Genomic DNA, 23,298 nt, shown 5'->3' with positions numbered 1-23,298 from the left:
TGAACATGGAGTCTGCTTAAGATTCTCTCTCTCCCCTTCTCCCTCTTTCCCCGACCCTATCTCAAAAAAAAAAAAAAAAAAAAAGTCTTGGACAAAATCCCTTCTGTTTAAAGAAAATGCAGGGAAAGATGTGAACTTGCCTCACCAATTGACATTTTTCTTGTTAAAGTAGTTTTGGTCAACCAGTTATCCTGAGGCTGCCTGTCTTGGATTGGTAATTGCCTTTAGCTATATTGGCCACAAGCGTCTATGCTGTCTTTCAGTTGGTCTTTGCATTCTTTGATTTCCTGCAGGAAATAAGGCCCTTTTTTTTTTTTTTTTTTTTGAAGGACTAGCATTGTGTTAGCCAAACCCTTTCTCTTAGGATCTGGGGACATAGCTGAAGTCTCACTGTCAGGTGACGGATAACAAACCTCATATTTTATTTTATGATTTCCTGATAGATGTTCCCACCAGCCCTGCAGATAACAGTTAAAGACAAACTCTGCTTTATTCAAGGAAAAGACGGCCATCTCTGATGGTTGTACCCAGACACGTGGGTGCCAGGAGGGGCTTGGGCTACACGAACAATTAGGGTTTGGGAAGGATACAAGTACACGATGTGAGAAAGAGCAATCAGCCAAGTCAGTTTTTGGTTTTCATTTCTATTTTTTTTTCCTTTTAATGAAGAAACCATTAAAGATAATGCATTATAAATTGTTAGGTAAACATGAGGCCTGAATTTTAACAACATCTAGTCTTGCCAGATGAATGTGTGCCAAATCTAGTCCCAGTTTGTGGATATCAGTTGGCACTACTTAGTATTTCTTAAGCAAAGTCAAAGTCAGTGAAATGTTTTCTCCCCACCTCTTCTCGACCCTCATTTATTCCTCTTTAAATGCCAAGAGTGGTGTCATTTACTAAACTAACAATAATATGGATGTGTCTGGGGAAGTAGAGCTAAAGACTTAAAATTCATTTACTGTCACATTAGTTTATTCCATGTGTTTTCAAGCAGATCTTTAAAGTTTCCAATTCCATGTCAATTTCTATTTAAAAATTAGAAAATATTGGGGAGGCAGATGAAAATATTTAGCTGCTAGATTAATTCAAAATGTCAGTACAGTTGAAAGCAGAGCTTTGGCTCAAAGTCGAGAGGACAGATTATCAATTTATAATTGTAGAGTTTGTTCGAATTTGTACAATTCAAAGGTGCATCAAACCTTTACGGATTGATAACCCCATTTGAGAGCTAAATGCCCTGGTCATGTTTTGCTGCCAATGATTAGCAGAAGTCTACGTCCTAGAAACCTTCCCCATCTTAGGCTATAATGAATCTTCTTGTTGGCAATTACCAAAGGAGAATCCTGAGTTTGAATACATTAGGGAACCCTGTCTTATTCATTTGGAAACAGAGGGCATAGGAAGAAAAGCCTCAGAACATAGTAATGAAGAACCACAGGCTTTAGAGCCAGGCATGTCTGGGCTTGAATCCAGCTCTGACCTTCACCGGTATGGGTAAATGACTTAATCCTCTGAGCCTCAGTTCCCTTATCTGTAAAAGGGGAAGACTAATATTGTCTCTTAGGACTGTCATGTGCCTAAAATTTGATACTGTACAAAAAGCACTTAGCATGGTGTCTGGATGGTGGCAAAGAATCAGGTAAAATGCACGGTAGCTATCATTATTGTTATTATTAGTATTATCCCACTGGTGGAATAAACATATTTGCTGTCCACTTATTGGCTAGCTAGAGCCAGTAGATAAGACATTAGCCAAGCTTCAATCTTTTTTGATGGCCGTTGCCATCTGTTATGCTTTCTTAGTTTTTTGGTTCTAATTCTCTCTGAGTTGGGTCTGCAGGTTTGCAATAAATTTTAACAAAACAATAATTACTTTACACAGGGACCTCAGTGCTTTGAACTAATGATAGCTCAGCTGCTTTATTTTGTTCCCTTTGAACAGGCCAGTGACCCCAGTACCTATGAGCTGATACAGAAAATTCATACCCTGCAGAAGCGTCTCATCAGCAAGACAGAGGAGGTGGTTGAAAAAGAGCTGCTCCTGCAGGTAGTACTTTCGTTTTCTGTACTCACTGAGCAAGCATGTTTTCTGGGCATCACCATGTCCAGGACTGTTTTTCGAATTAGCTAGCTGGCAGCATTGCATGCCCCATTTTTAACTGTAGATGGCAACAGTGACTCACACACAGAGAACAAACAACATGATTAATTGCTCTTTTATGCTGCCATCACTGATATTTCAAGAATTCTGGAAAATTAAGTTGGGTAATGTGAGCTTTTATCCCTCACTTCTCTACAGTTTTATTTGTCAGATTCTTTTAAATACTTTTCTTTATATCTTCATATAATGGAAAATGCTATGATTTTGATTTTGAAAATAAGCTTTCACATAGAGTGCAGATGATCTGTCCTCTTGAAGATTTGTGAGATGCACTGGAAGGAAAGACTTCTTTTTGTGAATTGTATGCAATCAGTTATTCTGGAGCAATCAGGAATGGTAGCATCCTTTCAGGCCTGTGTCTTTGCGAGAATAAGCCGTCACCACCATTATCACCACCATGCCAAATACCGTGCGGGTGGCTTTCCCTACTGGGAAAGGTCTCGGTTCCTTTTCACAGTTTGGGGGCGTGGGAGTGGGTCTTATCACCCCCAATCAGCAGATGAGGAAGCCGGGCTCCCAGAATTCAGTGAGGACAAGAATGTTAGCTCCGGTGTTTGGTGGACTGAGTTGAATCCTGTCTTTGCCAATTTGCAGCTGCATGAGGGTAACCTCTCTGCACCTGGGATTCTTAACCTGTATTATGGGACAATAACAGAACCTGTGGAAAGGGACATTGTGAAGACGGAAAGAGCTTAGTATTCTGCTTGGCACATAATGTCTAATGGACATTGGCAATTATTCTTATTATTTCTAATTCCAAAGCCTGTAATCTTAATTGCTGGGTTACCATTAGTAAGAGCAGGAACTTCTGTACGTGAGCAAGGGGTGTGTGCCCCTTCTCTTTTACACTTTACCTTAAAAAAGACATTTTCCCTGAAGTTGGGTATATGGTAAGTAGCTTTCCAGAACATAGCTATGCTGAGTGGCCCATGGGAGACAGTCCTCTTTCTTATAGATGAGACTTTGGAGTCAGAAAGATCTGGTCTTGAATCAGCTCCAGTGCTTTGTATCACATGACTCAGGAGACTTACATAAATTCTCCAAACCTCAGTTTCTCCATCTGTTAAATGGGGACAATAATACTGAATTTCATTATGGGAGGAAGATACTCTCATTAGAGTATACAACTTAGAAATCCTGTTGTGAGGGTAACCACTTAGTGCATGGCACTGGGGTCTGGCAGGCAGTCCGGGCTCTAAGCTGTGACTCCACAAATGAAGCCACAGTCCCGTCCCAAGGCCACACAACTGGGAAGTGGCAAAGTAGGAACTCAAACTAGACAGTCACCTCCAGAGCCCACACTTTCTACCATTGCATTACTTTGCCTCTCTTATTACTGCCTTGTTGGCTTTAAAAAGAAGATTTTGTGTTTGCCAAACCTCTGTGTTGTAAGCTTGTTTCGTATTTCATTGACTGCTCTGATTTTATTATTTCTTTCCTTCTATGGGCTTTGGATTTATTCTGTTCTTTTTCTACCTTCTGAAGACTGATGCTCAGCTCACTAATGTTAAATCTACTTTTCTATTAGAAGCATTTACAGCTATAATATGTCTTCTAAATGATTTCTTGAGTTCCTCCCCACAGGTTTTGAGATACGGAATTTTCATTTTCATTTAGTTCTAAATATTTTCTGTTTTCAGAATTATTTCAGAATTATTTCTCCTTTGAGAGTAGTCTTAAAAAGTAGACACTATTCCTCCTGTGGTAATGAAAAGTACAACTTTAAATTTCCAGATATACATACAGTTAAGCTATCTTTTAGTTACTGATTTCTCACTTTTTTTGCATTGTGGTCTGTATTCTACTGATTCTTTGGAATTTGTTGAAACTTGCTTTTGTGACCAGCTAAGGTGGTCAGTTTTTGTAACTGAAGCCTGTGTGCTTGAAAGGGTGATGTACTCTCTAAAGGTTCAAGATTCAGGAGTCTCTATGATGTTTATCAGATCAGCCTTCTTTTTATTTTTTTTATTTTTTAAATGTTTATTTATTTATTTTTGAGAGAGAGAGACAGAGCACGAGCGGGGGAAGAGCAGAGAGAGAGGGAGACACAGAACCCGAAGCAGGCTCCAGGCTCCGAGCTGTCAGCAGAGAGCCTGACGCGGGGCTCGAACTCACAAACCGTGAGATCATGACCTGAGCTGAAGCTGGATGCTCAACCAACTGAGCCACCCAGGCTCCCCAGATCAGCCTTCTTAATTGCATTGTCCAGATCTGTATCTTTCCTAATTTTTTTTGTCTGCATAATCAATGAAAGAAAGTTTAGAGATTTGTCTATTTCTCACTTTTTTTCTTTGCTTTAAGTATATTTTACATTATGTTCATAAGTTGAGTAAAAGGTTGCAATTGTTATTGCTCCCTGGTGAATTGTTCCTTTAATATTGTGCAAGAACCTTCCTCAATCCTTAATACTTTTACTTAAAGAATTGTCTGATATTAATTTAGCTCTACCTGGGGTGTTTGTGCATACGGTCTCTATACTTTTAAACTTTTGGTGTCTTTATATTTTAGGTGAGTCTCTTGTAATTAAAAAACATTTTTTAAAATGTTTATGTGTTTTTGAGAGAGAGAGCGCAAGAGAGCGAGTGGGAGCGGAGGAGGGGCAGAGAGAGAGGGAGACAAAGAATCTGAAGCAGGCTCCAGGCTCTGAACTGTCAGCACAGAGCCCGATGTGAGGCTTGAACCCATGAACTGTGAAATCATGACCTAAGCTGAAGTCCCGCGCTTAATTGACTGAGCTACCCAGGGGCCCCTCTTGTAATGAAAAAAATTCAATCTGATCTACAGTAAAACCTTGGAGCATAATTAGTTCTGGAAACATGCTTATAACCCAAAGCACTCGTATATCAAAGCAAATTTCCCCATAAGAAATAATGGAAACACAGATGATTCATTCTACAACCCAAAAATATTCATATAAAAATGATTACAATACTGTAATATAATATAAAATAATAATGAAAATACATAATATAAAGAAAAATAAACAAATTAACCCGCACTTAACCTTGAAAGCCTTTGTGGCTGGTGTGAGGGAAACAAGAGAGAGGAGGGTTATTGTGTAGGACAACTTTCACTATCACTAACGGAATGACTGTTGGCTCAATGGAATCTTTTTCTGCATGGGGGCCATCGTATACACACTTACACGAATGTCAACAATAGTACAGTATTAATAAACCCTTGTCATATACTGTATTTAACGTAACTGGCAATAAGGCAGCAGAGGAAAGGGGCACTATGTGCTGGAAGCCTGACCTAGAATGAAGAAAGCATTCCTAAGCTTACTCTTGAATGGACAAGCAAAGGACTGTCCATAGGTGCTTTGAAGTGGCAAAAAATACACTAGTGCCAGTTGTGGGCACCTTCCAATATTTTGAAAAATCACTGATTTTGGAAAAACACCATAGCCTAAGACTGAGCATCTGAGTATGGGAGATGATCACCCACAATCCTGCAGAGAGAGAGAGAGAGAGAGAGAGAGAGAGAGAGAGAGAAGAGCCATTGGCTCAGAAGAACCATTGTGATCATGTGACATTCGGTGTCACATACTGCTCACATTGCAAGACATCGCTTGTTTATCAAGTTAAAATTAAAAAGTTTTAAATTTGCGGAATACTAGAACAAGTTACAATCCAAAGTTTTACTATATTTGTCTTTTGATTGGTTCATTTAATCCAGATAATTATTGATAATTTTAGGTTTATTTCTACCTACTTATTTTCTATTATTTACCCTGATTATTATTATTATTTTTTTGGTTTGAAAAAGGTCTGTTCCTGCTTTCTATTGGATTGAGTTTTCTTTATCCCCTCTTTTTTCCCTCTGCTGGTTACTTCTCTCTCCTCATTACTCCCTACTCTCCTTTTCCTGGTTTATCTATTTATTTTTTCTGAATTGCTGCCACCACTCAATGTAATTCTCATTTTCTGTTTCATGAATTTCCTCAAAAATTGAGCATGCGTGGTGGACGTCAAGTCTAAACTAATCTACGGTTGATCCATATGCTTATTCCTAACAATACAAGGACCTGGAGTGCTTTAATGCTAAATACTCACTCCAGTTCTGCCAGCATTAGCCAGCATCATGATTTTATAGAGTCAATGAATACTTATTCATATTTACCAAGGTGTTTACCAGTTTGGTTTTTTTAATTTTTAAAAAGTATTTATTTATTTTGAGAGAGGGGCGGGTGAGGAGGGGCAGAGCGAGAGGAAGCAAGAGAGAATCCCAAGCAGTGCAGAGCCCAATGTGGGGCTCGATCTCATGAACTGTGAAATCATGACCTGAACCAAAATCAAAAATCGGATGCTTAACTGAATGAGTCACCCACCCTTTAAAAAAAAATAATTAAGTAAGCTCTTTGCCCAATATGGGGCTTAGACTCAGGACCCCAAGATTAAGAGCCACATGCCCTACTCACTGAGCCAGTCAGGCACCCCCTGTTCTATTTCTTCATATCCTCAGTTCCTTTCTTCAAGGTTCCATCTCCTTTTGGAGCCTTTCATAGTTATTTCAGTGATAAATTTTTCAGAGTTGAACACTCTCCTTTGCTCATCTAAAAATGTTTTTATTTTGGCCATACTTATAACTGATGGAGTCAAAATTCTGTTTTCTGTGTGTACTTTGAAGCTGGACAGCCTTTGTGTTGGTTTCTAGCAATGGCATTGAGAAGTCTGCTATTAGTCTCATTATTCTCAATCCTCTTCAGGCATTTTGTCTTTGCTTCTGTTTGGTTGCTAGTGCTTCCCATTGTCTTTGGTGTCCTGGAGTTTTGCACAATGCATTTGGTATGAATTTGGTTTTGATGACAGTGCTTAGGACTTGCTCTACTTCCTGAATCTGAATCTGTCTTTGAATAGTGTCTCCTTTATCTTCTTTATTCACTCCTTCTGGAACTCTTACCACATATATGTTGGGTTTTCTCATTCTTTCTTCCTTATCTACTGGCCTCTTTGATATTTTTCTTCTCTTTATCTCTTATGTTACTTTTTCTCAGCTTTATCTTATTATGCACTAAGGTGTGCTTCTCTGCTAATAGCCAATTGAACAAGACTTGTTTTCACTAAATTTATTTTTATTTTCTAGAGGTTTTTTTTCCCATATGACTGGTCTTTGTTGATAGTGTCTTGATTTTTCTTATGTTTTTGTTCCTTCCTTTGTGTCTTCAAATAATTTAAACATTTATTTTATAGTCTTTATCTGATTGTTCTATAATTTTAAGGCCTTGGAGATCTTTGCTATTGTGTATTATAACTGCTGACTTTCATTCATGATGGATCTTTTTCTCTTTGTGTTGTAATTTTGGATTGTGGACTCATTTTCAGAAAAGTTTTATAGGATTCAGGAATGGTTCAGGTTAAGGGTATGCCCTTTCATTTGTTTCTGCCAGGTACCCTAGGAGTGATGAGTTGCTTAAGATATATTTTTATGTTAAAATCTCACCTTGGAACTTCCTGGACTATTTGGTTCATGTATATTAGAACCCCAAACTCTTGTGATGGAAGAGCCATGGATATAAGTTCTCGAGACAGCCAACATTTTTTTCCCCGCTCAAAGCCCAGGAGAGATTGTTGGGTTCTTTGTGGTCTTACTGTGCCAGTGGGTGGATTTCTGTCTATTGTCTCTTTTCACTGAGGGTGTAATGCTCTTAAGTCCCTAACTTTATGTGGAGATGTCTCAGTACCAGTTACCCACTTCACACAGGCCTAGCACCACATCTTTTATACTTTTATGGCCATTAAAACCCAAGCCCGTTGTTCAGTGAGTCCAGCCACTTGTCCCACTCAACCCCCAAGAGGTAGCTGCCCTTATATGCAGTTCACCCTCTGAATTTGACACCCGAGGATCAGACTACTTGTAAACTCCATTTGGTGATCAAAAAGAATGTGTTGTTTTACTCAGCAGGTCTAATGCTTTGTGGACTTTAGCTTTCAGTCTGCCATATTGTCATAAATAGAAGTTTCTTGTTTTCTCTAATCCCTAGTTTTTTAGCCATAAAATGGGGACTTTTACCCCATTTTATCCCAGTACTTACCCACAGAATTGAATGTGTTAAGTGCATAAAAAGATTTGCCAGTATGCTTGGTTATCCTGAACAATGTTCTCATTAACATTATTATTGGTACTAGTATTAGTACTATTAATATTATTAATCACAAAATAGTTTTTTACAGTTCTCCAAAGTTTAACATCCAGCCTCACTGCTTTTTATTCAGTTCCTCATTTAATCTTTCTTTTGGATGGTTGGGTTGCCCTGTGCCTGCTGCAAGTTTCCTTCTGGGGCTTGCACATCTCCAGACAACATGCTTTATTATCTTGGGGAAGCCCCAGGTGCTCCACCGGATTTGACAGTTGCTCAGTTTCATCTGTTTTATTAAATTATTTGAGAAATTCTCTGCACTTAGAACATTTTACAATTAGAAAGATTTTTGGTTGAATTCTTCTGAGTCTCAGAACATTTGTTAAATGACTATTTAATATGTTGCATGGTGATGAAGAGACCCCATCATTTACCAGCAGCAGATAAGATAGAAGCCTACTTACCCCCAATAGACTGTGAGTTCTTTGAGGAAAGTCACTTGGTAATTTATCTCTTTAACCCCAATGCCTGATATGGTAGCAGGGCACACAGGAAGTGCTCAGTAATGACGGACATGCCTGCTGCCTGGGCAAGTCCTACTCAGCCTTTAGGCCTCAATTTAAATGGTGTTTCTTCAGGGGGGGCCCTCTTCCTAGATTATGTCTCCTGGTACAGGTTACCGTATTTTGACTTCTCTTTCATGCCCTCGTTACATTTGTAATTAACAAAATAATTGTAATTTTGTGTTTAATCACTCCTGCTGGACCGTAAGATTCACAAAGGCAGTGCCTGTGTCTGTCTTGACGATCATTTCATTCCTAGTTCCTTGCCCACAGATAAATATTTGTTTAGTGACTGATTAAATGTTGGAAGAATGGTGGTCCTTCAGTAAGTGGTATGTCTTGTAGCCATTTAAGTTCTGTCTTTGAGCTCTGACAGATTATAGGAATTATTCTTCTTATTTGCCTTTGCATTTTTGTTACTAACTTCTAACTTTGGAGGAGCCTAGTATTTACTCTGGGTTTATGGATCTATACACTTGATGCAAACTGTCAATGTCCTTTCTGTGTGCCAAGGCATGCTGATTCATGGGGTGTGCTCGAAATTCTCCCCTTGCTCAGGGTTAAGGTGAAAATGGTTCTTGAGCTTGACTTTACAGCTTCAGTGATAAGATGAAGAAGTCTGTATTCTTTCCAGAATTGGAGTCTAAGATGTGAATGTGAGGAATTTCTTTTCTTTTGCCCACCAGTCTACTCTCCCCTTCAACGAAGCAAGGGCAATGCAAGCATACCTGAGATGTGCCGCCTCCTGGTGGCCTCTTCTTTCTGTTTTTAATGCATTTATTCCTCATTTATTCTGAATCCCTTGTGTTAATGACTTCTTTAAAAAACAAGAAAAGCATCTGGAGGCTTAGGCAGGCATCCATGTCATGAGTAACTGCTATCCATTACCCAAGTATTAGTGCATAATCATCACCACCATCATCATCATCAAGATGGGATTCCAATTAACGGCATACAGCATGACAGCATTACAGTAGGAAGCTCTAACCTCTTGCCAGAGGCACTTAAACACACAAGAAACATACACAGCATTTGGGACTTGTTTTTTCCAAGCGTTTAAAGATCAAGTAGCAAGCTCAAATATACCCACCCTTAGGGCCAGTAACAAGAAAGAGCAAAGTAAAACTGTGTGTCGTGATCAGAAATGGCAACATGAAATGGACAAGGGCCTCAGAATCAGAGGCAAAAGGGAGTGGTGGGGACTGCAGTGCATGAGGGGCTGCGGGTGCCATCTCTAGGAAGCAGCCTCACCCCACCCTAGTTAGTTGCGCTCTCATGTCATCAGATCTTTAATTTTTCAAGAATAACTTGAAATGTAGATTTTTATGCTCCCTATACTGAGTTTCAAATATTGGAAACTTTAGAACATTGTATGGTCTTCCCAGAAATGCATCTGCCAACCACCCTTGACCCATAGGAGGCTGGTTTGCAACCTCTAGCTTCAAGGCCCAGGGGAGATAGAGATTTAAAGGAACAGCAGCAGCACAATCAACTTGACTTGCTTCAGTATCTTTGATTTAGTCCTTTGTCATGATTCCCTGATGGAAGTACAGAGCATAAGAATCAAAAGGTAAAGCAGAGATGAGGGGGGAGGAAGAGAGTCTCCAGGTAGTTTGCAGTGATGGACAGTCAGAGGTGAATGAGGCTGGGTTTCTTCCAAGGAGGCAAGCAAAAAGGTGGAGAAACCTGGGGTGTGTTTGTGGGGCAGTCATGGGTGGGATTAATGAAGATGGACCTCCTTAAGATGTCTTTTCCCCTGCTGCTAATGTCTCTCAATTTTTTTTTTTTTACAAGCTTTTCTAAAACAGAAAAGGTATTCTGTGAATTGTTAAAAAGACAAAGGGTTGCCTCCTGACCTCCCGATGCACAGGCGGCAGATGTATTTCTGGCATCCATTCAACTAACAGTTACTGAGAGCCGTCTACGTGCCAGGGCACCTGGGGTTCCAGGATTCCTCTTTATCTTGGTCTTGGAAGACCCTGTGGCTCTGCAACCACAGTGCAGTGTGAAAAGGGCTGTGATTCTGTACAGGATGCTATGGGACTCTGGGAAAAAACCTTTGGTGTGGTCAGGGGTCTCAGTGTGGATTCCCCAAATCAGAGACTGAGACAGGGCTTGGGTTTCCGTAGTTTGGGAGGTTGTCTCAGGAAGTTGGAGTGAGGGAGCAGAACAGTGAGACTGGGAAGGAGGAAAAGCCAGTAAAGGGAGGGAGACAGCTGGATGCCCGGTGGAGATCTCAGTTCCAGTGCCACTGGAATTTCTTTGAGGATCCACTGAAACCACTGCAGAATTGTCCTGCCAAAGGAGGGGAGGCTGGGACATTGTTCATTGACTCCCATTCCCCACTGGTTGAAAGTTGTCCCCAGGGTCATTGGGTTGCTTCTAAAGAAGATTGAGATACTTTAGTTGTATCCATGCCCACATCTGAGGAAGCCCTGGCCTGAGGCAGAAAAGCTGACTCCATGTGTACCTGAGGCTGAAGCTGCCAGACTATTCCAGGAAATTATGGCCATATCAAGTGCGCCAGGAATGTCAGCCACAGCTGAAATTTCTAGATGGACTGACTGAGAGGATGAGACTCAGCACTGTTGAAGGAGATGAGGTTTCCCAACAGGTCATGAAGACCAGCAACCAGGAGACCCTCTTCCTCTCAGGCCCTTGCTCAATTAGTTTCTCACTTGAGTGATAAATTGCCAGTCCAACTTTAGAAAAGGCAGTGGGCATTTTCCTACCAAGTTTCCACTTGGCCTTCCCCCATTCCAGCTCCTGGTATCTAGTTGATATCCAGTAACCAGATGCCATGGTCAGACTGTGGTTTGTTTAAAAGATGGCACCCCGAATTTGCTCTAATCACAATCATCTTTTACTGCATGAAGCCTGTGCACTGGGCCCTGTGCTTTACCCACACAAAGACCTCAGGGGTTATGGTGAGCACACAATGAATGATAGCTGGCTGGATGGGAGGGTGAAATGATGCACGATTCCCCTGAGGAGATGGTATAATTTGGGGGAAAGGAAACAAGCTTGACCCCACAACATTAACACTGAACTGTCATACCCATGGGAGCATACCACCTACCAGAGTGACAGACTAAATGACTCCAGTGAGAAAAGGACTCTGGTGAAGTTCAGGTTTATGCTGCTCAGGAAATCGCTATATGCATTCTTGATCGTTTCTTGTGCCTAGATGTCTAGGGAATGGGCATGTCCCTTAGATGAATAAATAATGAACCGAACTGGAAATCACTGCTTCTTTGTTGGCATCTGGGTCCTGCCCTTTCAGGGTAAATTTTCTCCCTAATTTAATTTTATAACTGACTAGTTGCAGGTCTGGTTTACTTAACTATAAAATGGCTTGAGTGAGAGGAGGGTTTGAATGGATCAGCACAAGTCATTAGTTGTGCAGGGGAACAAACCTCTTATGGCACACTTTTAGATAAATCTTCATTTTTCCCAATCTTTTGATTATCTTACATTTATCGGATATTTACCATGCATTAGACATTCCTCTAAATGTTTTATATGTGGATTATTTAATTCATCTTCACAACCCTATGAGATGAGAGCCACCACTGTTCCCCTTTATAGGCAGGGAACATGAGGCACAGAAAGGCTGAGAGACTTTCCCCCAAGGCCACACATCTGGCACCTGGTGGAGTTATGAATCTAACTTTGGCAGTCTGGCTCCAAAGGCTCTTGACTGTGGAAAACCATGGCCATTGATTCATCTCATGTAGGCCACTTTGGTCGTCAACAGGCAGAACTCACGCTTCTCATTGTGTCTTGAGGCTGTCCACACTAAGCCTGGTTCCAGAACCTATGCCATTGGCATCACCTGAAAACTTTTTAGAAATGCAGAATCTCAGGACCTTCCCAGGCCTAATGAATCAGAATCTGCATTTAAACAAGTTACCCAGGGGTGCAGTATATGGGTTCAGTTGGAAGAGTCCCGGGGCTCTAAAAGATGGTCATCCTTTCTTTACTCCAAAGCAAGAGCTATGGTTCAAGAAGGAACATCACACCTCCTGGTTACTAGGCCTGCCGTCTTGCTAGTTGTCTGACCTTCCAACACTTCAGATCTTCTCTGAAGCCTGAAACACTTGTCTGACACTTGGAGCTCACCATCTTATCAGCATCCTTCAGTTATTGTGAAGATGAAGGGAAAGAATTGCATAAAGCCCTTACAGGAATGCCAGTGGCCATGAGAATTGGCCACTGCTCAAAAAAATATCATTATTTCTGGCTTAGAGCATGAGAAACTACCTCATACTCTTGTCCTCAGCTCCTGAACTCCAGAGACTGAGATCTAGCAGGAAATGGACAGATGAGCGCATCCAGGGTTTGAGGCATGTTTTAGGGCCCCATAAACTCTCAAAGGCTAGTGCTGTTGTTATGAAAAGTCTAGAATGTTTCTTTGTTGTTAGAGACATGAGAAACCTCTGTCCTGTTTGATGGTAGCCTGGATGGATTTGGCAGAAGCTGCCAAGAGTTTTGAAGAGTGGAGGGAAATGGCAGTCACAGCTCACATTTATAGCATACTGAGTACGTGCCCAGACGCCCTGTGCTAAAGCATTTTGCTTTCACTGTATCCACGGGAAACCCAGATGAGGCCAGTGCTGTTGTTTCTGTTTTACAGAGAAGAGAACTGAGGCTTCAAAACAAAACTTGCCCAAGAGTTTACAGCTAAGATATACCAGAGCTACAGTTATAAAGCAGGGTTTGGTAAGTGATGACCCAACATGGCCCACACCAAGAATGTATTTAAGTGGTTAGAAAAAAATGTAAAAGAATGATCATATCTCATGACATAAAAAGAAGATGAAACATACCTCAAATTTCTGTGTTCACGAATCAAGTTTTATTGGCACACTGTCATACTCTCCCATTTATGTATTGCCTATGCTCCTTTCATGAGACAGCAGTAGAGCCGAGTAGTTGTGACAGAGACCGTATGGCCCACAAAGTCTGCAAAGGTAACTATCTGGCCTTTTACAGAAAACACTCACCGACCCCACTCGTAGACCTTAGTCACTGGAAGCCAGACTGGAACCATTCACCACTGTTTTGTGGTGCCTCCCAGTAAAGCCACTGAACATTTCATTTCTATGACTACTTCCAACTTCCCTAATTCCAAAGGAATTGTTCAATTATTAAAGAACTGTTTTAAGATGTGGAAGGCAGAATTCCAATATTGCATCTCAGTTGCTGGGAGTGTAGCCTGTGCCAAACATCATTCTTGCCTGCTCCACTCACAGATAACTAAGTGGTCATCCTCCCCAAAGCTGGGCTGGAATTGTTGGAGATGCTCCCTCACCACAGAGATCGAGGGACAGAAAGTTACGGTGAAAGCTGATGGCTAGAAACCCATCTGCAGGTTTTTGTTCTGTTCCAAAATCAAGGGGAAGAAGAACGAGTTGAGAGGGGGAAATACCTTCAGCCTTCTTGCTGTCCTCAGCAAAGAGTATTGAAAGCATTGGGAATGGTTGAGGTTTCTTCCCCAGCATGCTCCTTGTGGGCAGCTTCTCCACTGCCGCCTCGTTCTGTGACTTCCTGGGGGATGTCTGCTTTCCTGCACCTGCTCCTTGAGTGTCAGGGAGGATGAAGCAGCAACTGGAGAGGGGTCGTTCAGAAAACAGAGTGCTAATGCTGGCCACAAACAAGACTTGTGTACATCCATGTGGCCTGCCTGTGGGGGGCTACATGCCTGTCTGCATCTGATTTGCGTAGTGTGAACACTGTAAGAGGGTGGGTTCCAGGACAGCTGGTTCATGATCTTACAGCACCCCAGCAACCACTAATGTCTGATGGGAATGTTGTCAAAGTGCTTTCCGTGCATCGTCATATCTCACTGGTTCCCAAATGCTGATCTGGGGACTGCGGGGGATGTATATGTTCCCAAAGAAGTATTTCCTTGGTTTGTAACGTAATGAGCACAATGGCTGTGTAGCATAAGGTTCATTTTATTTTTTTTTTTATTTTGGGGGACTGCAGTTTCCCCCCACTGTGTTCTTCTTCCTTACTTTTGGAGATGTAAAATATTATTTATTTTTTGAAATGGCATTCTCTTTTATTTTTTGTGCATTCCTTTCCTTTATGAAGTGCTTGCTGAGAGCTCCTGACAATGTGCTGTCTGTTGAGAGCGTGGATCCTATTGCTAGATTACTACCATTTGAATCTTGTCTCTGCCATGAGATCTTAGCCCCTGGGTGGCTTACTTAACCTGTCTGTGGTAACTCAGTTTCCTCATTTGTTAAGTAGGGATAATCATAGCTATCTCATAGGGTTGTTGGAGAGATTATATTAATATATGTAAAACATTTAGAAATAGACCCCTCGACCAGAGCAAGCACTACATTATTATTATCTATTAGTCTTTTTCTATTTCATGTTAAAACTTAGCAAAAGAAGAAATTACTAAGACTATGCTGGTGCTTTCAAGATCTCGGGGAGGAGTTATTCAAATCTGAGGAATCTAGAATGTAGGAGCCACTACTTTACTTTTCATCCTCACAACGGCCCCATTTAACAGATGAAGGAGCTAACGTTCAGGGTGGTTTGTGTGCCTTTAGAAAATGTCTGCCGGCCTTGAGAAAGAGGGTGACTGTGGAGGGTGGTGCAGGACCCACTGGTCTCCTTTGCAGGAGCAGGCTTTTAATATGCAGATGTTGGGGCTTTTCTTAAAATTGTGTTCAGCTTCATTTAAAATGAATAAGTTTCTCAACCTGTGTCCCTTCACACTTGCCTACATGTACTTAATGTGCTCAATTATCACATACCTTCTCCTATTCCCTCTCACTAGTTCTCTATAAATGTGCCGGGAATAACTTCCTGAGGCGTTAGAGTCCTGCACACATTAGGAGTTCCTTAAAGAGAACTGGTAGGCTCCATTAGGCAGGCAGAGGTTAAAAACAAGTTTATACCTTCAGCCGTGAGTACCCTAAACACTTGTAACTTCAGCTAACCCAGGGAGATACTCAGCTGACTGGTGTACTAGATCTTTGATTTGCTTAGCAAGGGTTTTGTTCATTTTACTTATTTGGAAACAAGTGTCTTTCAAAAGGGGTTATCTTGATGGACTCCCTTCTCCTCACTCTTGTTTTCCTCTCAATATTAAGAGTTAGGGTTGGGGCAGTTAAAATTGTCAGGAATCCCAAGAAACAGCAGGCCTGATTCCAGAGGTTTTGTTAACAAAGGACAGACAGGCGTTAAATGTGCAGCAGACAGTGAACCTCTTCACTCTCCTCATGGGAACACTTTCCCTGCCCCCAAGAAGAAAAGGATTTCTGCCCAGCTTTTCACCTATTTTCCAGCCCTTCCATGACTCCTTTTCCCTCCCCACCTGCATGCCCCCTGGAAAGGCAATCATTGGGAATCAAATGGGAAAGGCAATCAAAGGGAATCATTGCTAACCTGATTAGCACATAATCACAAGAGGCTTGGGCCCCATATTGTGGGTGGGCCAGGCCCTTACATGTTACATAGCCGCTGCCAGTGTCCTGAAGCTCCCTTGCTCTCCTAGTCACTGGGTCAGAGGTCAGGGGGTGAGGGAAAGACCCACCACGTCCACTGTCCATTCAAACTCCTCTCTATCTTTGGCTAGGTCTGTTCTGCCTGGCCATCTGGGCTTTAAGAAAGGGAGAGTAAGTCTCTTGGTGCAGATAATTTCCCAGTCCAATGGACTAAAGAAGCCTTTCAATGGGGGATAGTTTGGGGGGTATCACGTAGAAAAGCCTAGTGATTAAGAGCCATGACTGTTGAGCAAATCACATTCGAGTTCAAGCTCACTCCTAACACTGTGTGATCCCAAGCAAGTTACTTAACTTCCCTGAGCTTCAGTTCTTGACTTGTAAAATACGGAAAATAGTAATACCTTTCATATGTGGTTTTGTGTAGATTAAATGAGATTGTCTTTACCAAGCTCACAGCTCAACACACGCACTTAATAAATGTTAGCTGTTATTGCCTTGACATCGCACTTTGGATGTAGACTTTAGAAGCATCTCCAAAACAAAGCTTATTTGTAAGTGGCTTAGTGTAGCAACTCAGCATTACATATCTAAAAGACTTTGTGGAATAGTTACTAGACTCATCCATCCTTAGGGAAGCCTTTCCCTTTCACGTTATGTGTGGCTGGCCCATAAACTGGTGTGCTCATGGAATAGGTTCTGTGATGACCTTGGTATCAGCTAGCTTTTGCTGTATAACAAACCAATCTAAAACTTAATAGCTTGAAACAATAATCATTTATTAGGCCACAGTCCTATCAGTTGGCAATTTGGGCTGGGCTCAGCTAGCCAGTTCTTCTGTTGGGCTTGCCTGGCCTCACTCATGTTTCTGCAGGCAGCTGGCAGGTTGCTAGCAGCTGGTTGATCTAAGTGGCATCATTCACTTGTACAGTGTGGTTGGTTCTGGCAATTGGCTGGGGTGATGGCAGCAAATGAACTACATCTCCACTAGGCTGGCCCAGGTTGATTCTCATGCTGACAGTCTCAGCTTTTTAAGAACAGCAAGAAAGGATAAGCCCCCGTGTGGGGTTGGAGCCTCCATTTGTGTCATACTTACTAATGTCCCATCGACCAAAGCAAGTCACATGGCCAAGGTAAATGTGGGAGAGGACCGTGTAGGCTCATGGATACATGCAGCCATTATTGCAAAAACATACCCCAATTTCTTACCTTTCATGAGTTCGAATGGAAATACTTTGCAGTTAGGCATTCAAGTGGTACAAGATTTCTTTTTTTAATCCTTTGTCAGATATGGTATTTTAATGTGTCTGGCATCTGGTTGCACTCCTTGGATTTTATTGCTGACATGTTTTTCTTTTCTTTAATCTTTTATTCCCTTTATTTGGGAAATTATAGTTTGCTGCAGGACATAGTTCTTTTTATAGGAGAAACAGCTGTGATGTCATAACCGAGCACATTTCCTTAGGGTTATGCATTTATCCCCATGCATTTGGAGAAATGATCCACAATCCATTTGTTCATTTCTATTTTGGTGTCTGACTTCACATTGAATCAGAGCAAATACAAGAGCCAAAAATATATTAGGTGATAAATTAATCTTTAAAGAATGTTATTTACTATTTTCTTTTGATTTCTAGTTATTGAGCTCTAATAGCTGAAGGAATATTAAAAAATAATTAATTTTCTTTCTTTTATAAAGGTCTGTTGGAAGTTTCACAAAACCAATTGAGAAGGAGAATAATATGAGTTTTTGATGTCAGAAACTATTCAATTTTTTTCATTAGAGGAGTGTTTAAGCAGGAAATTTTTTTTTAAGAAAACCAAATACAATAATATGACTAGTAACTGAAAATGGAAATAAATAGATTACTTAGAGTCCAAACAAAACATTTTCAATGAAGAATTTCTCAGTGGAACATTTAGATTCTTATTGAATCTGTACACAATTATATCTTACTCCCTAAACAAAACAGATTTTCAGTGATAAATGTTTTTGGACAGCAGCAAGATTCAATTCAGTTCATTGCAAGTTGCAGATTTATTTGTGAAATTAGAAGAAAATAGGTGTCAACTGGGGGGAGACCTATCTATCTTTAGCTGCTCTGTTGGTGTTTCACCCAGAAATACCTCAGATAGAGGTGCCTCTTGCAAGGATGAGAAAAATTGCAGCTGGAGCAGAAATTAATTTGTATTTATAGTCCAAACACCTACATGAATCCTTAATCTGCTTTTTTATGATTTTAGGGGAATTTATAGAATCGTTTAGATTGGAAGAAATCTCCAGTGGGTCATCAAGTTTCCTCTCCTTATAATGGCAGCACTGATTTTATTATCCTTAAAGCAGCCCTGATAGATGGGTGTCAAGTCTGGCTCATGTTTCATGCATTTAAAAATGTATATTCCCTAGCCTGAGCGTATTTAATGTGTAGGAGACAGACTGAGAGCTGCCTATATGCCCAGGAGACCTTTTCTGAGTTCCTGACACACAGCCTCCTCTGGAACAGATGCCAAATATGTAGCATATTAAGCATCATATTGATGCCATCAAACTAAGTTTGCTTTTGGCTTCTGACAATTGGAAATATTTTTCCCAGTGTGTATAGGGACCGAGTGTGCTATCTGTTCTGAGATGATAATAGAAGATCATTATCTGTTAAATCCTTTTGTCCTGAATATGTCCAAGGATCTACCATCCCCACCTGGTAGAGAGCCTGGTTGGAAGACCAATTATGAACCAAAAGTTATTTTGGGGTATCTCTAGTGTGTGCAGAAGTTTCTGAGACATAAAGGAATATAAGACATGGTCCTTACCTTCAATAAATTTATTTTCTGTTTCAGAAGGTTTCTGAGGTATATCTGGGAAAAAATGAGACTGGTCTCTATGAGCAGTGTATAAAAAAATCCAGACTATCACTTTGCGGTTCCACTTAGTGAACAATACCCAATTATGCATCATTACATTATACTGGCCACTGACAATAGTGAGTGTCCAATTATGCAGAAGAGACACTGTCTAGGAGAGAATATAATATGGTGTTTGTTGTTTAAAACAGCTGTAAGTGCCAAAGGGGTAAGAGTAGGGGAGATGAATAAGAACTGGCTTCCTCGCTGACAAAGAAGATGTGATTGGGCTGGACTTTGATGTGTTAAAATTACTTATCCAGCCATTTCCTAAAAACATGTGTTGAAGAATGGTGTGGCAGTTGAGAGCTGAGAGCTAGTTTTGAGTCCTGGTTTTCCCAATGTCCAACTTTGTGACTTTGAGCAAGCATCTCACCCTCTCAGAGCCCAACTGTAGAACTGTAGAATAGAGTAATAGTACCTGGCTCATAGGGCTGTTGTGAGGACTCCGTGAGATATGTCATTTAAACTGTCTAGGATAGAGCTAGTCACGCAGGGTCGTAAGAGCTAACTGCATGTGACGTTTATGGTATTGATATAGAAAAGGCTCGTGGAAGCACATGGATGGGGTAATGGAAAGTTTTCTTGAAGGGGGCATATTTGGAAACAAGTGAAAAGGGCATTTTAGGCTGAGAGAAAATGAAGAGTCAAAAGTTCTGAGATGGGGTGAGTATGTTTGGGTGTGGAGACGGAGCTGGCCAGCAGGGACACACAGCTGGCTATTTGGTATTGGAGAATACCTTTGAATATGTTAAGTGGGGACCAATTACCTGGTCTTAGAGACCAAACATAGGCATTCAACTTGCTCCAGTAGACAGTATAGACTAATTGTGATAATGACCACAACTCCCATGGTAGAGGTCACAAGTTTTGAATGCCTATTGTGTCATTATGTGTCCAGTCCTGTGATAGGTCTTTTATGTTATGTATTATTTTTAATTCTCATAGTAATTTTTTCCTGTTTATATATTAGGCCTGTTTTACAAATGAGGAAACTGAGGCTCAGAATGATTAAGTAATATGGTCAAAGTCACAGAGATAATCAGTGGCAGAACTGGGTCTCAGACCCATGCAGTCTATGGTTAGAGGTGAATCTGTATTCTAACCTGGCTTGGTTAGCCTTCCAAGCCTATGTTCTGCAGGATATTAACTATCAGAGGAGTGGCACAGTAAATGTGACCAGGAGGAAAAAATGAAACAGACAAGCGGTCAGGGTCTGGGCTAAAGGAGCAGCCAAGAGACAGTTGCTATTTGGGCCCAAGTTCCTGAGGATATTGGTAAGAGACAGGCACTGGGGATGAGGAGAAAGGAGTAAATCCATGAGATCTTTAAAGAGACCAACTTAAAGGATTTGAGAATTGAATGTCTGTGAAGGTCAAGGGAGAAGAGTCAGAAGTGTTTTGCAGTTTTCATCCTGGTCAGTGATAACTCCCAGGGTGCTGCAGCTGACCCACTGCCTTGGGGCCCAGTAACTACACCATACCTTTCCTCTCGCTCCTGTTCCCCACCCCTGCAAGGTTGCCCAGGCTGAAACTTGGAACAGGAAGCTCTTTAAACCTGGAACAACATAAGATGAAAATAAAACAAAAATAGGGAAGAAAACCCATGTCACATAAAGGCTACAAATAGTTACTATCATAGAAAAACTAAAGACTTCAGTAATCTTTTAACACCATTTCACTCATCAAGGTGAGTGTACCTCTGGTAGGGATTAGACGTTAAGGCGAAAGAACTCTTTCCCCCATTATGTATTCCACTTGGTTACTGCTGCCATATTGGAAAACTGTTGATCTTTGCATGCTTATTTGTAACCAACCCATCCTACTACATAGCTTCTTAGTTAATTTTCTAGGGTTTCTCATTATATAATCATGCCTTCTCTAGTAAATGATGGTTTTCCTCTTCCTTTCCAATAAGTATTCTATTTGTTTTTATTTTCTGACTCATCACTTTGTTTATAATATTAGTTATTTTAAGAAATTAGTTGCAATAGCAAAAATGATGTTGGGTTGTTGGGCACCTGAAGGAAGGGTGGATTGGAAATCAGAGAGGCTCAGATATAGTGAAAGTCCTGGAAGCTACTTCAGTAGAACCATAATTTGAAGATGCCCAAGGAGATGGAAATGAAAAAAAAGCTGAAATAGTCACAAGAGAAAAAAGACTTGCCATGTTATGGTGGGCGGAGCACAAGAGATGACTTTCAGACCTCAACTCCAAAGTCTGTGTTCTAGTTAGTAGTCACCAGGAACTTTGACTCTGTTGTTAATAGAGTTTGAAGTTTATTGTGATCAATTCGTCTGAAAAGAGGTGAGAAAATGGAAATTAATTAGAATTTTCAGTTTATAAACAGCTCCAGGAATGTAGATTTAAAAGAAATTAGCAGGTATTTTAATTTTGTTCAACATTGCCATGATCTGACTCTTAATCTAGCCCAAGGCAAAACATCACATAATAAATACAATTCAAAAATGTTTTTTCCAGTTGACAAAGTAATTTTACATATATCGTCTCATTTGGTATTCAATGTCTCTGAGATGGATGATGATGGAAGTATCCAACATTTGTCTTGCAAGTTACGTTTTGCAAAGTGCTTCCGCCTACATCGCTTCATTTAATGCTTACACTCTTTGGTTTTTAACATACGCTAAAAAAGTTTGTCTAATTGTAGTTCTCCATGCACAGATTTTCTTTTATTTTCTTTAAAAATGTTTATTTATTTGTTTTGAGGGGGGCAGGGGCAGAGAGAGAGGGAGAGAGAATCCCAAGCAAGCTCCTCACCGTTAGCGCAGAGCCCAACGTGGAGCTTGAACTCACGAACTGTAAGATCATGACTTGAGCGAAAATTAAGAGTTGGACGCTCAACCTGCTGAACCACCCAGGCACCCTTTCTTTTCTGTTTTGGAAAACAAAATTCCCCAGAGAATATCCATCCTTGCTTTGTCCATGCACTGAAACCCTCTTCATTTTTTAAAATCCTGTTCAGATAGGACATTATTTTTTTCCCTCTCCTCACAAGAGACAGTTAAGAGACAGAGATGGAGTGGAGAGAAGCTGAGTGAAGCAGCTCAGGAAGGGAGCACCCAGCCCTGTGGCCCGTGTGGTGGGGGTGTATGTAGAGATGGCTGATGGGAAGTCCCCTTGGCAGCTCTGAGGGTTATGAGAACTTTGAAGTGATCTTATCGTATTTGGCTTTTCCTCAAAGTGAAGAGAGTGGCGAATGTGGCTGTGTGAGGGTGTGTAGTGTGCTGTTTAGAGGGTGACATTTCATAAGCAAATACTCCCACACACATTTAGAGGCTCCCCATTCTGTGGGGCCTGTCCATTCCCCTGATTTTATAAGGAAGTAAAAAGAAGCTCATTTGGCTGTTTGCAGGATCTTTTAGTGAAATGTGTCCAATTTTGCAGTGGAACTCAGAGGGCAGTCTCACAGAGGCCAAGGAAAGAGAATTTCATGGAGGGAGTAGGTTATCACTGTTAGCATCTGCCAGGAGAAGTGGAACTCAGGGAGGGATGTGGCCACAAGGAAGTCACTCACAAGTGCCCTTTGAGAGTCCAGTTCTGGGAGGTTATTGGGCATAGAAACCTGACTGCCACGGGCTCAGAAGGGAAGAGATGGTGACAGAATGGAGGCAGTAGACTTAGGTCATATGTATAAGACTTATGGCTCTGAAAGACTGGAAGAAAACGATTAAACATACACATAATATAAATATGTTTTTGTTATAAAAAATTCAAAGTATTTAGAAACATGGAATAAACTAGGCAAGACCTCTGTTCCTTTTAGTTGCAGCCCCACTCCCCGAGTGTAATGGGGTGAGAGGTGCTCTTCCAATCCTTAGTAAACATTTTAGAGATAGGGTGAAATTCATGTTGGTGTCAGGCATAAGCACAAAGAGGATGCACAGAAGGGAGAGGATGAGATTCAAGGTAGGCATGTGTGTTTGCGTGTGTGCAGAGTTATAGAGTGTGTGGATTTATATGCATGGGTATATGTCTACATATGTTTATTCACATGCACATACCAGGAGAGAAGATGAAGGCCACCAGCTCTTCATTTGATATGGACAGGAAGGAAAAAGATTTATGTAGCACTGGTGTCTTGTGATGAAGACTGGGGTCTCTTGA

General features: G+C 41.0%; 1 protein-coding gene across 1 annotated transcript in view; it reads left to right on the top strand.

Annotated features, from left to right (window-relative positions):
- The window catches only part of CFAP58 (cilia and flagella associated protein 58), a 104,163-nt gene that overhangs the window by 51,662 nt on the left and 29,203 nt on the right, over positions 1 to 23,298 (top strand). The window contains exon 15 of the mRNA XM_030335515.1: positions 1,946 to 2,050. Within this exon, the coding sequence (XP_030191375.1) occupies positions 1,946 to 2,050 (105 nt within the window). The remainder of the gene's footprint in view (positions 1 to 1,945; positions 2,051 to 23,298) is intronic.

The sequence above is a fragment of the Lynx canadensis genome, chromosome D2 (genome assembly GCF_007474595.2).
Source record: "Lynx canadensis isolate LIC74 chromosome D2, mLynCan4.pri.v2, whole genome shotgun sequence".
In the NCBI taxonomy this organism is placed as follows: Eukaryota; Metazoa; Chordata; class Mammalia; order Carnivora; family Felidae; genus Lynx; species Lynx canadensis.
The sequence above is the reverse complement of the archived record's forward strand: the minus strand, read 5'-3'. Positions and strand labels throughout refer to the sequence as shown.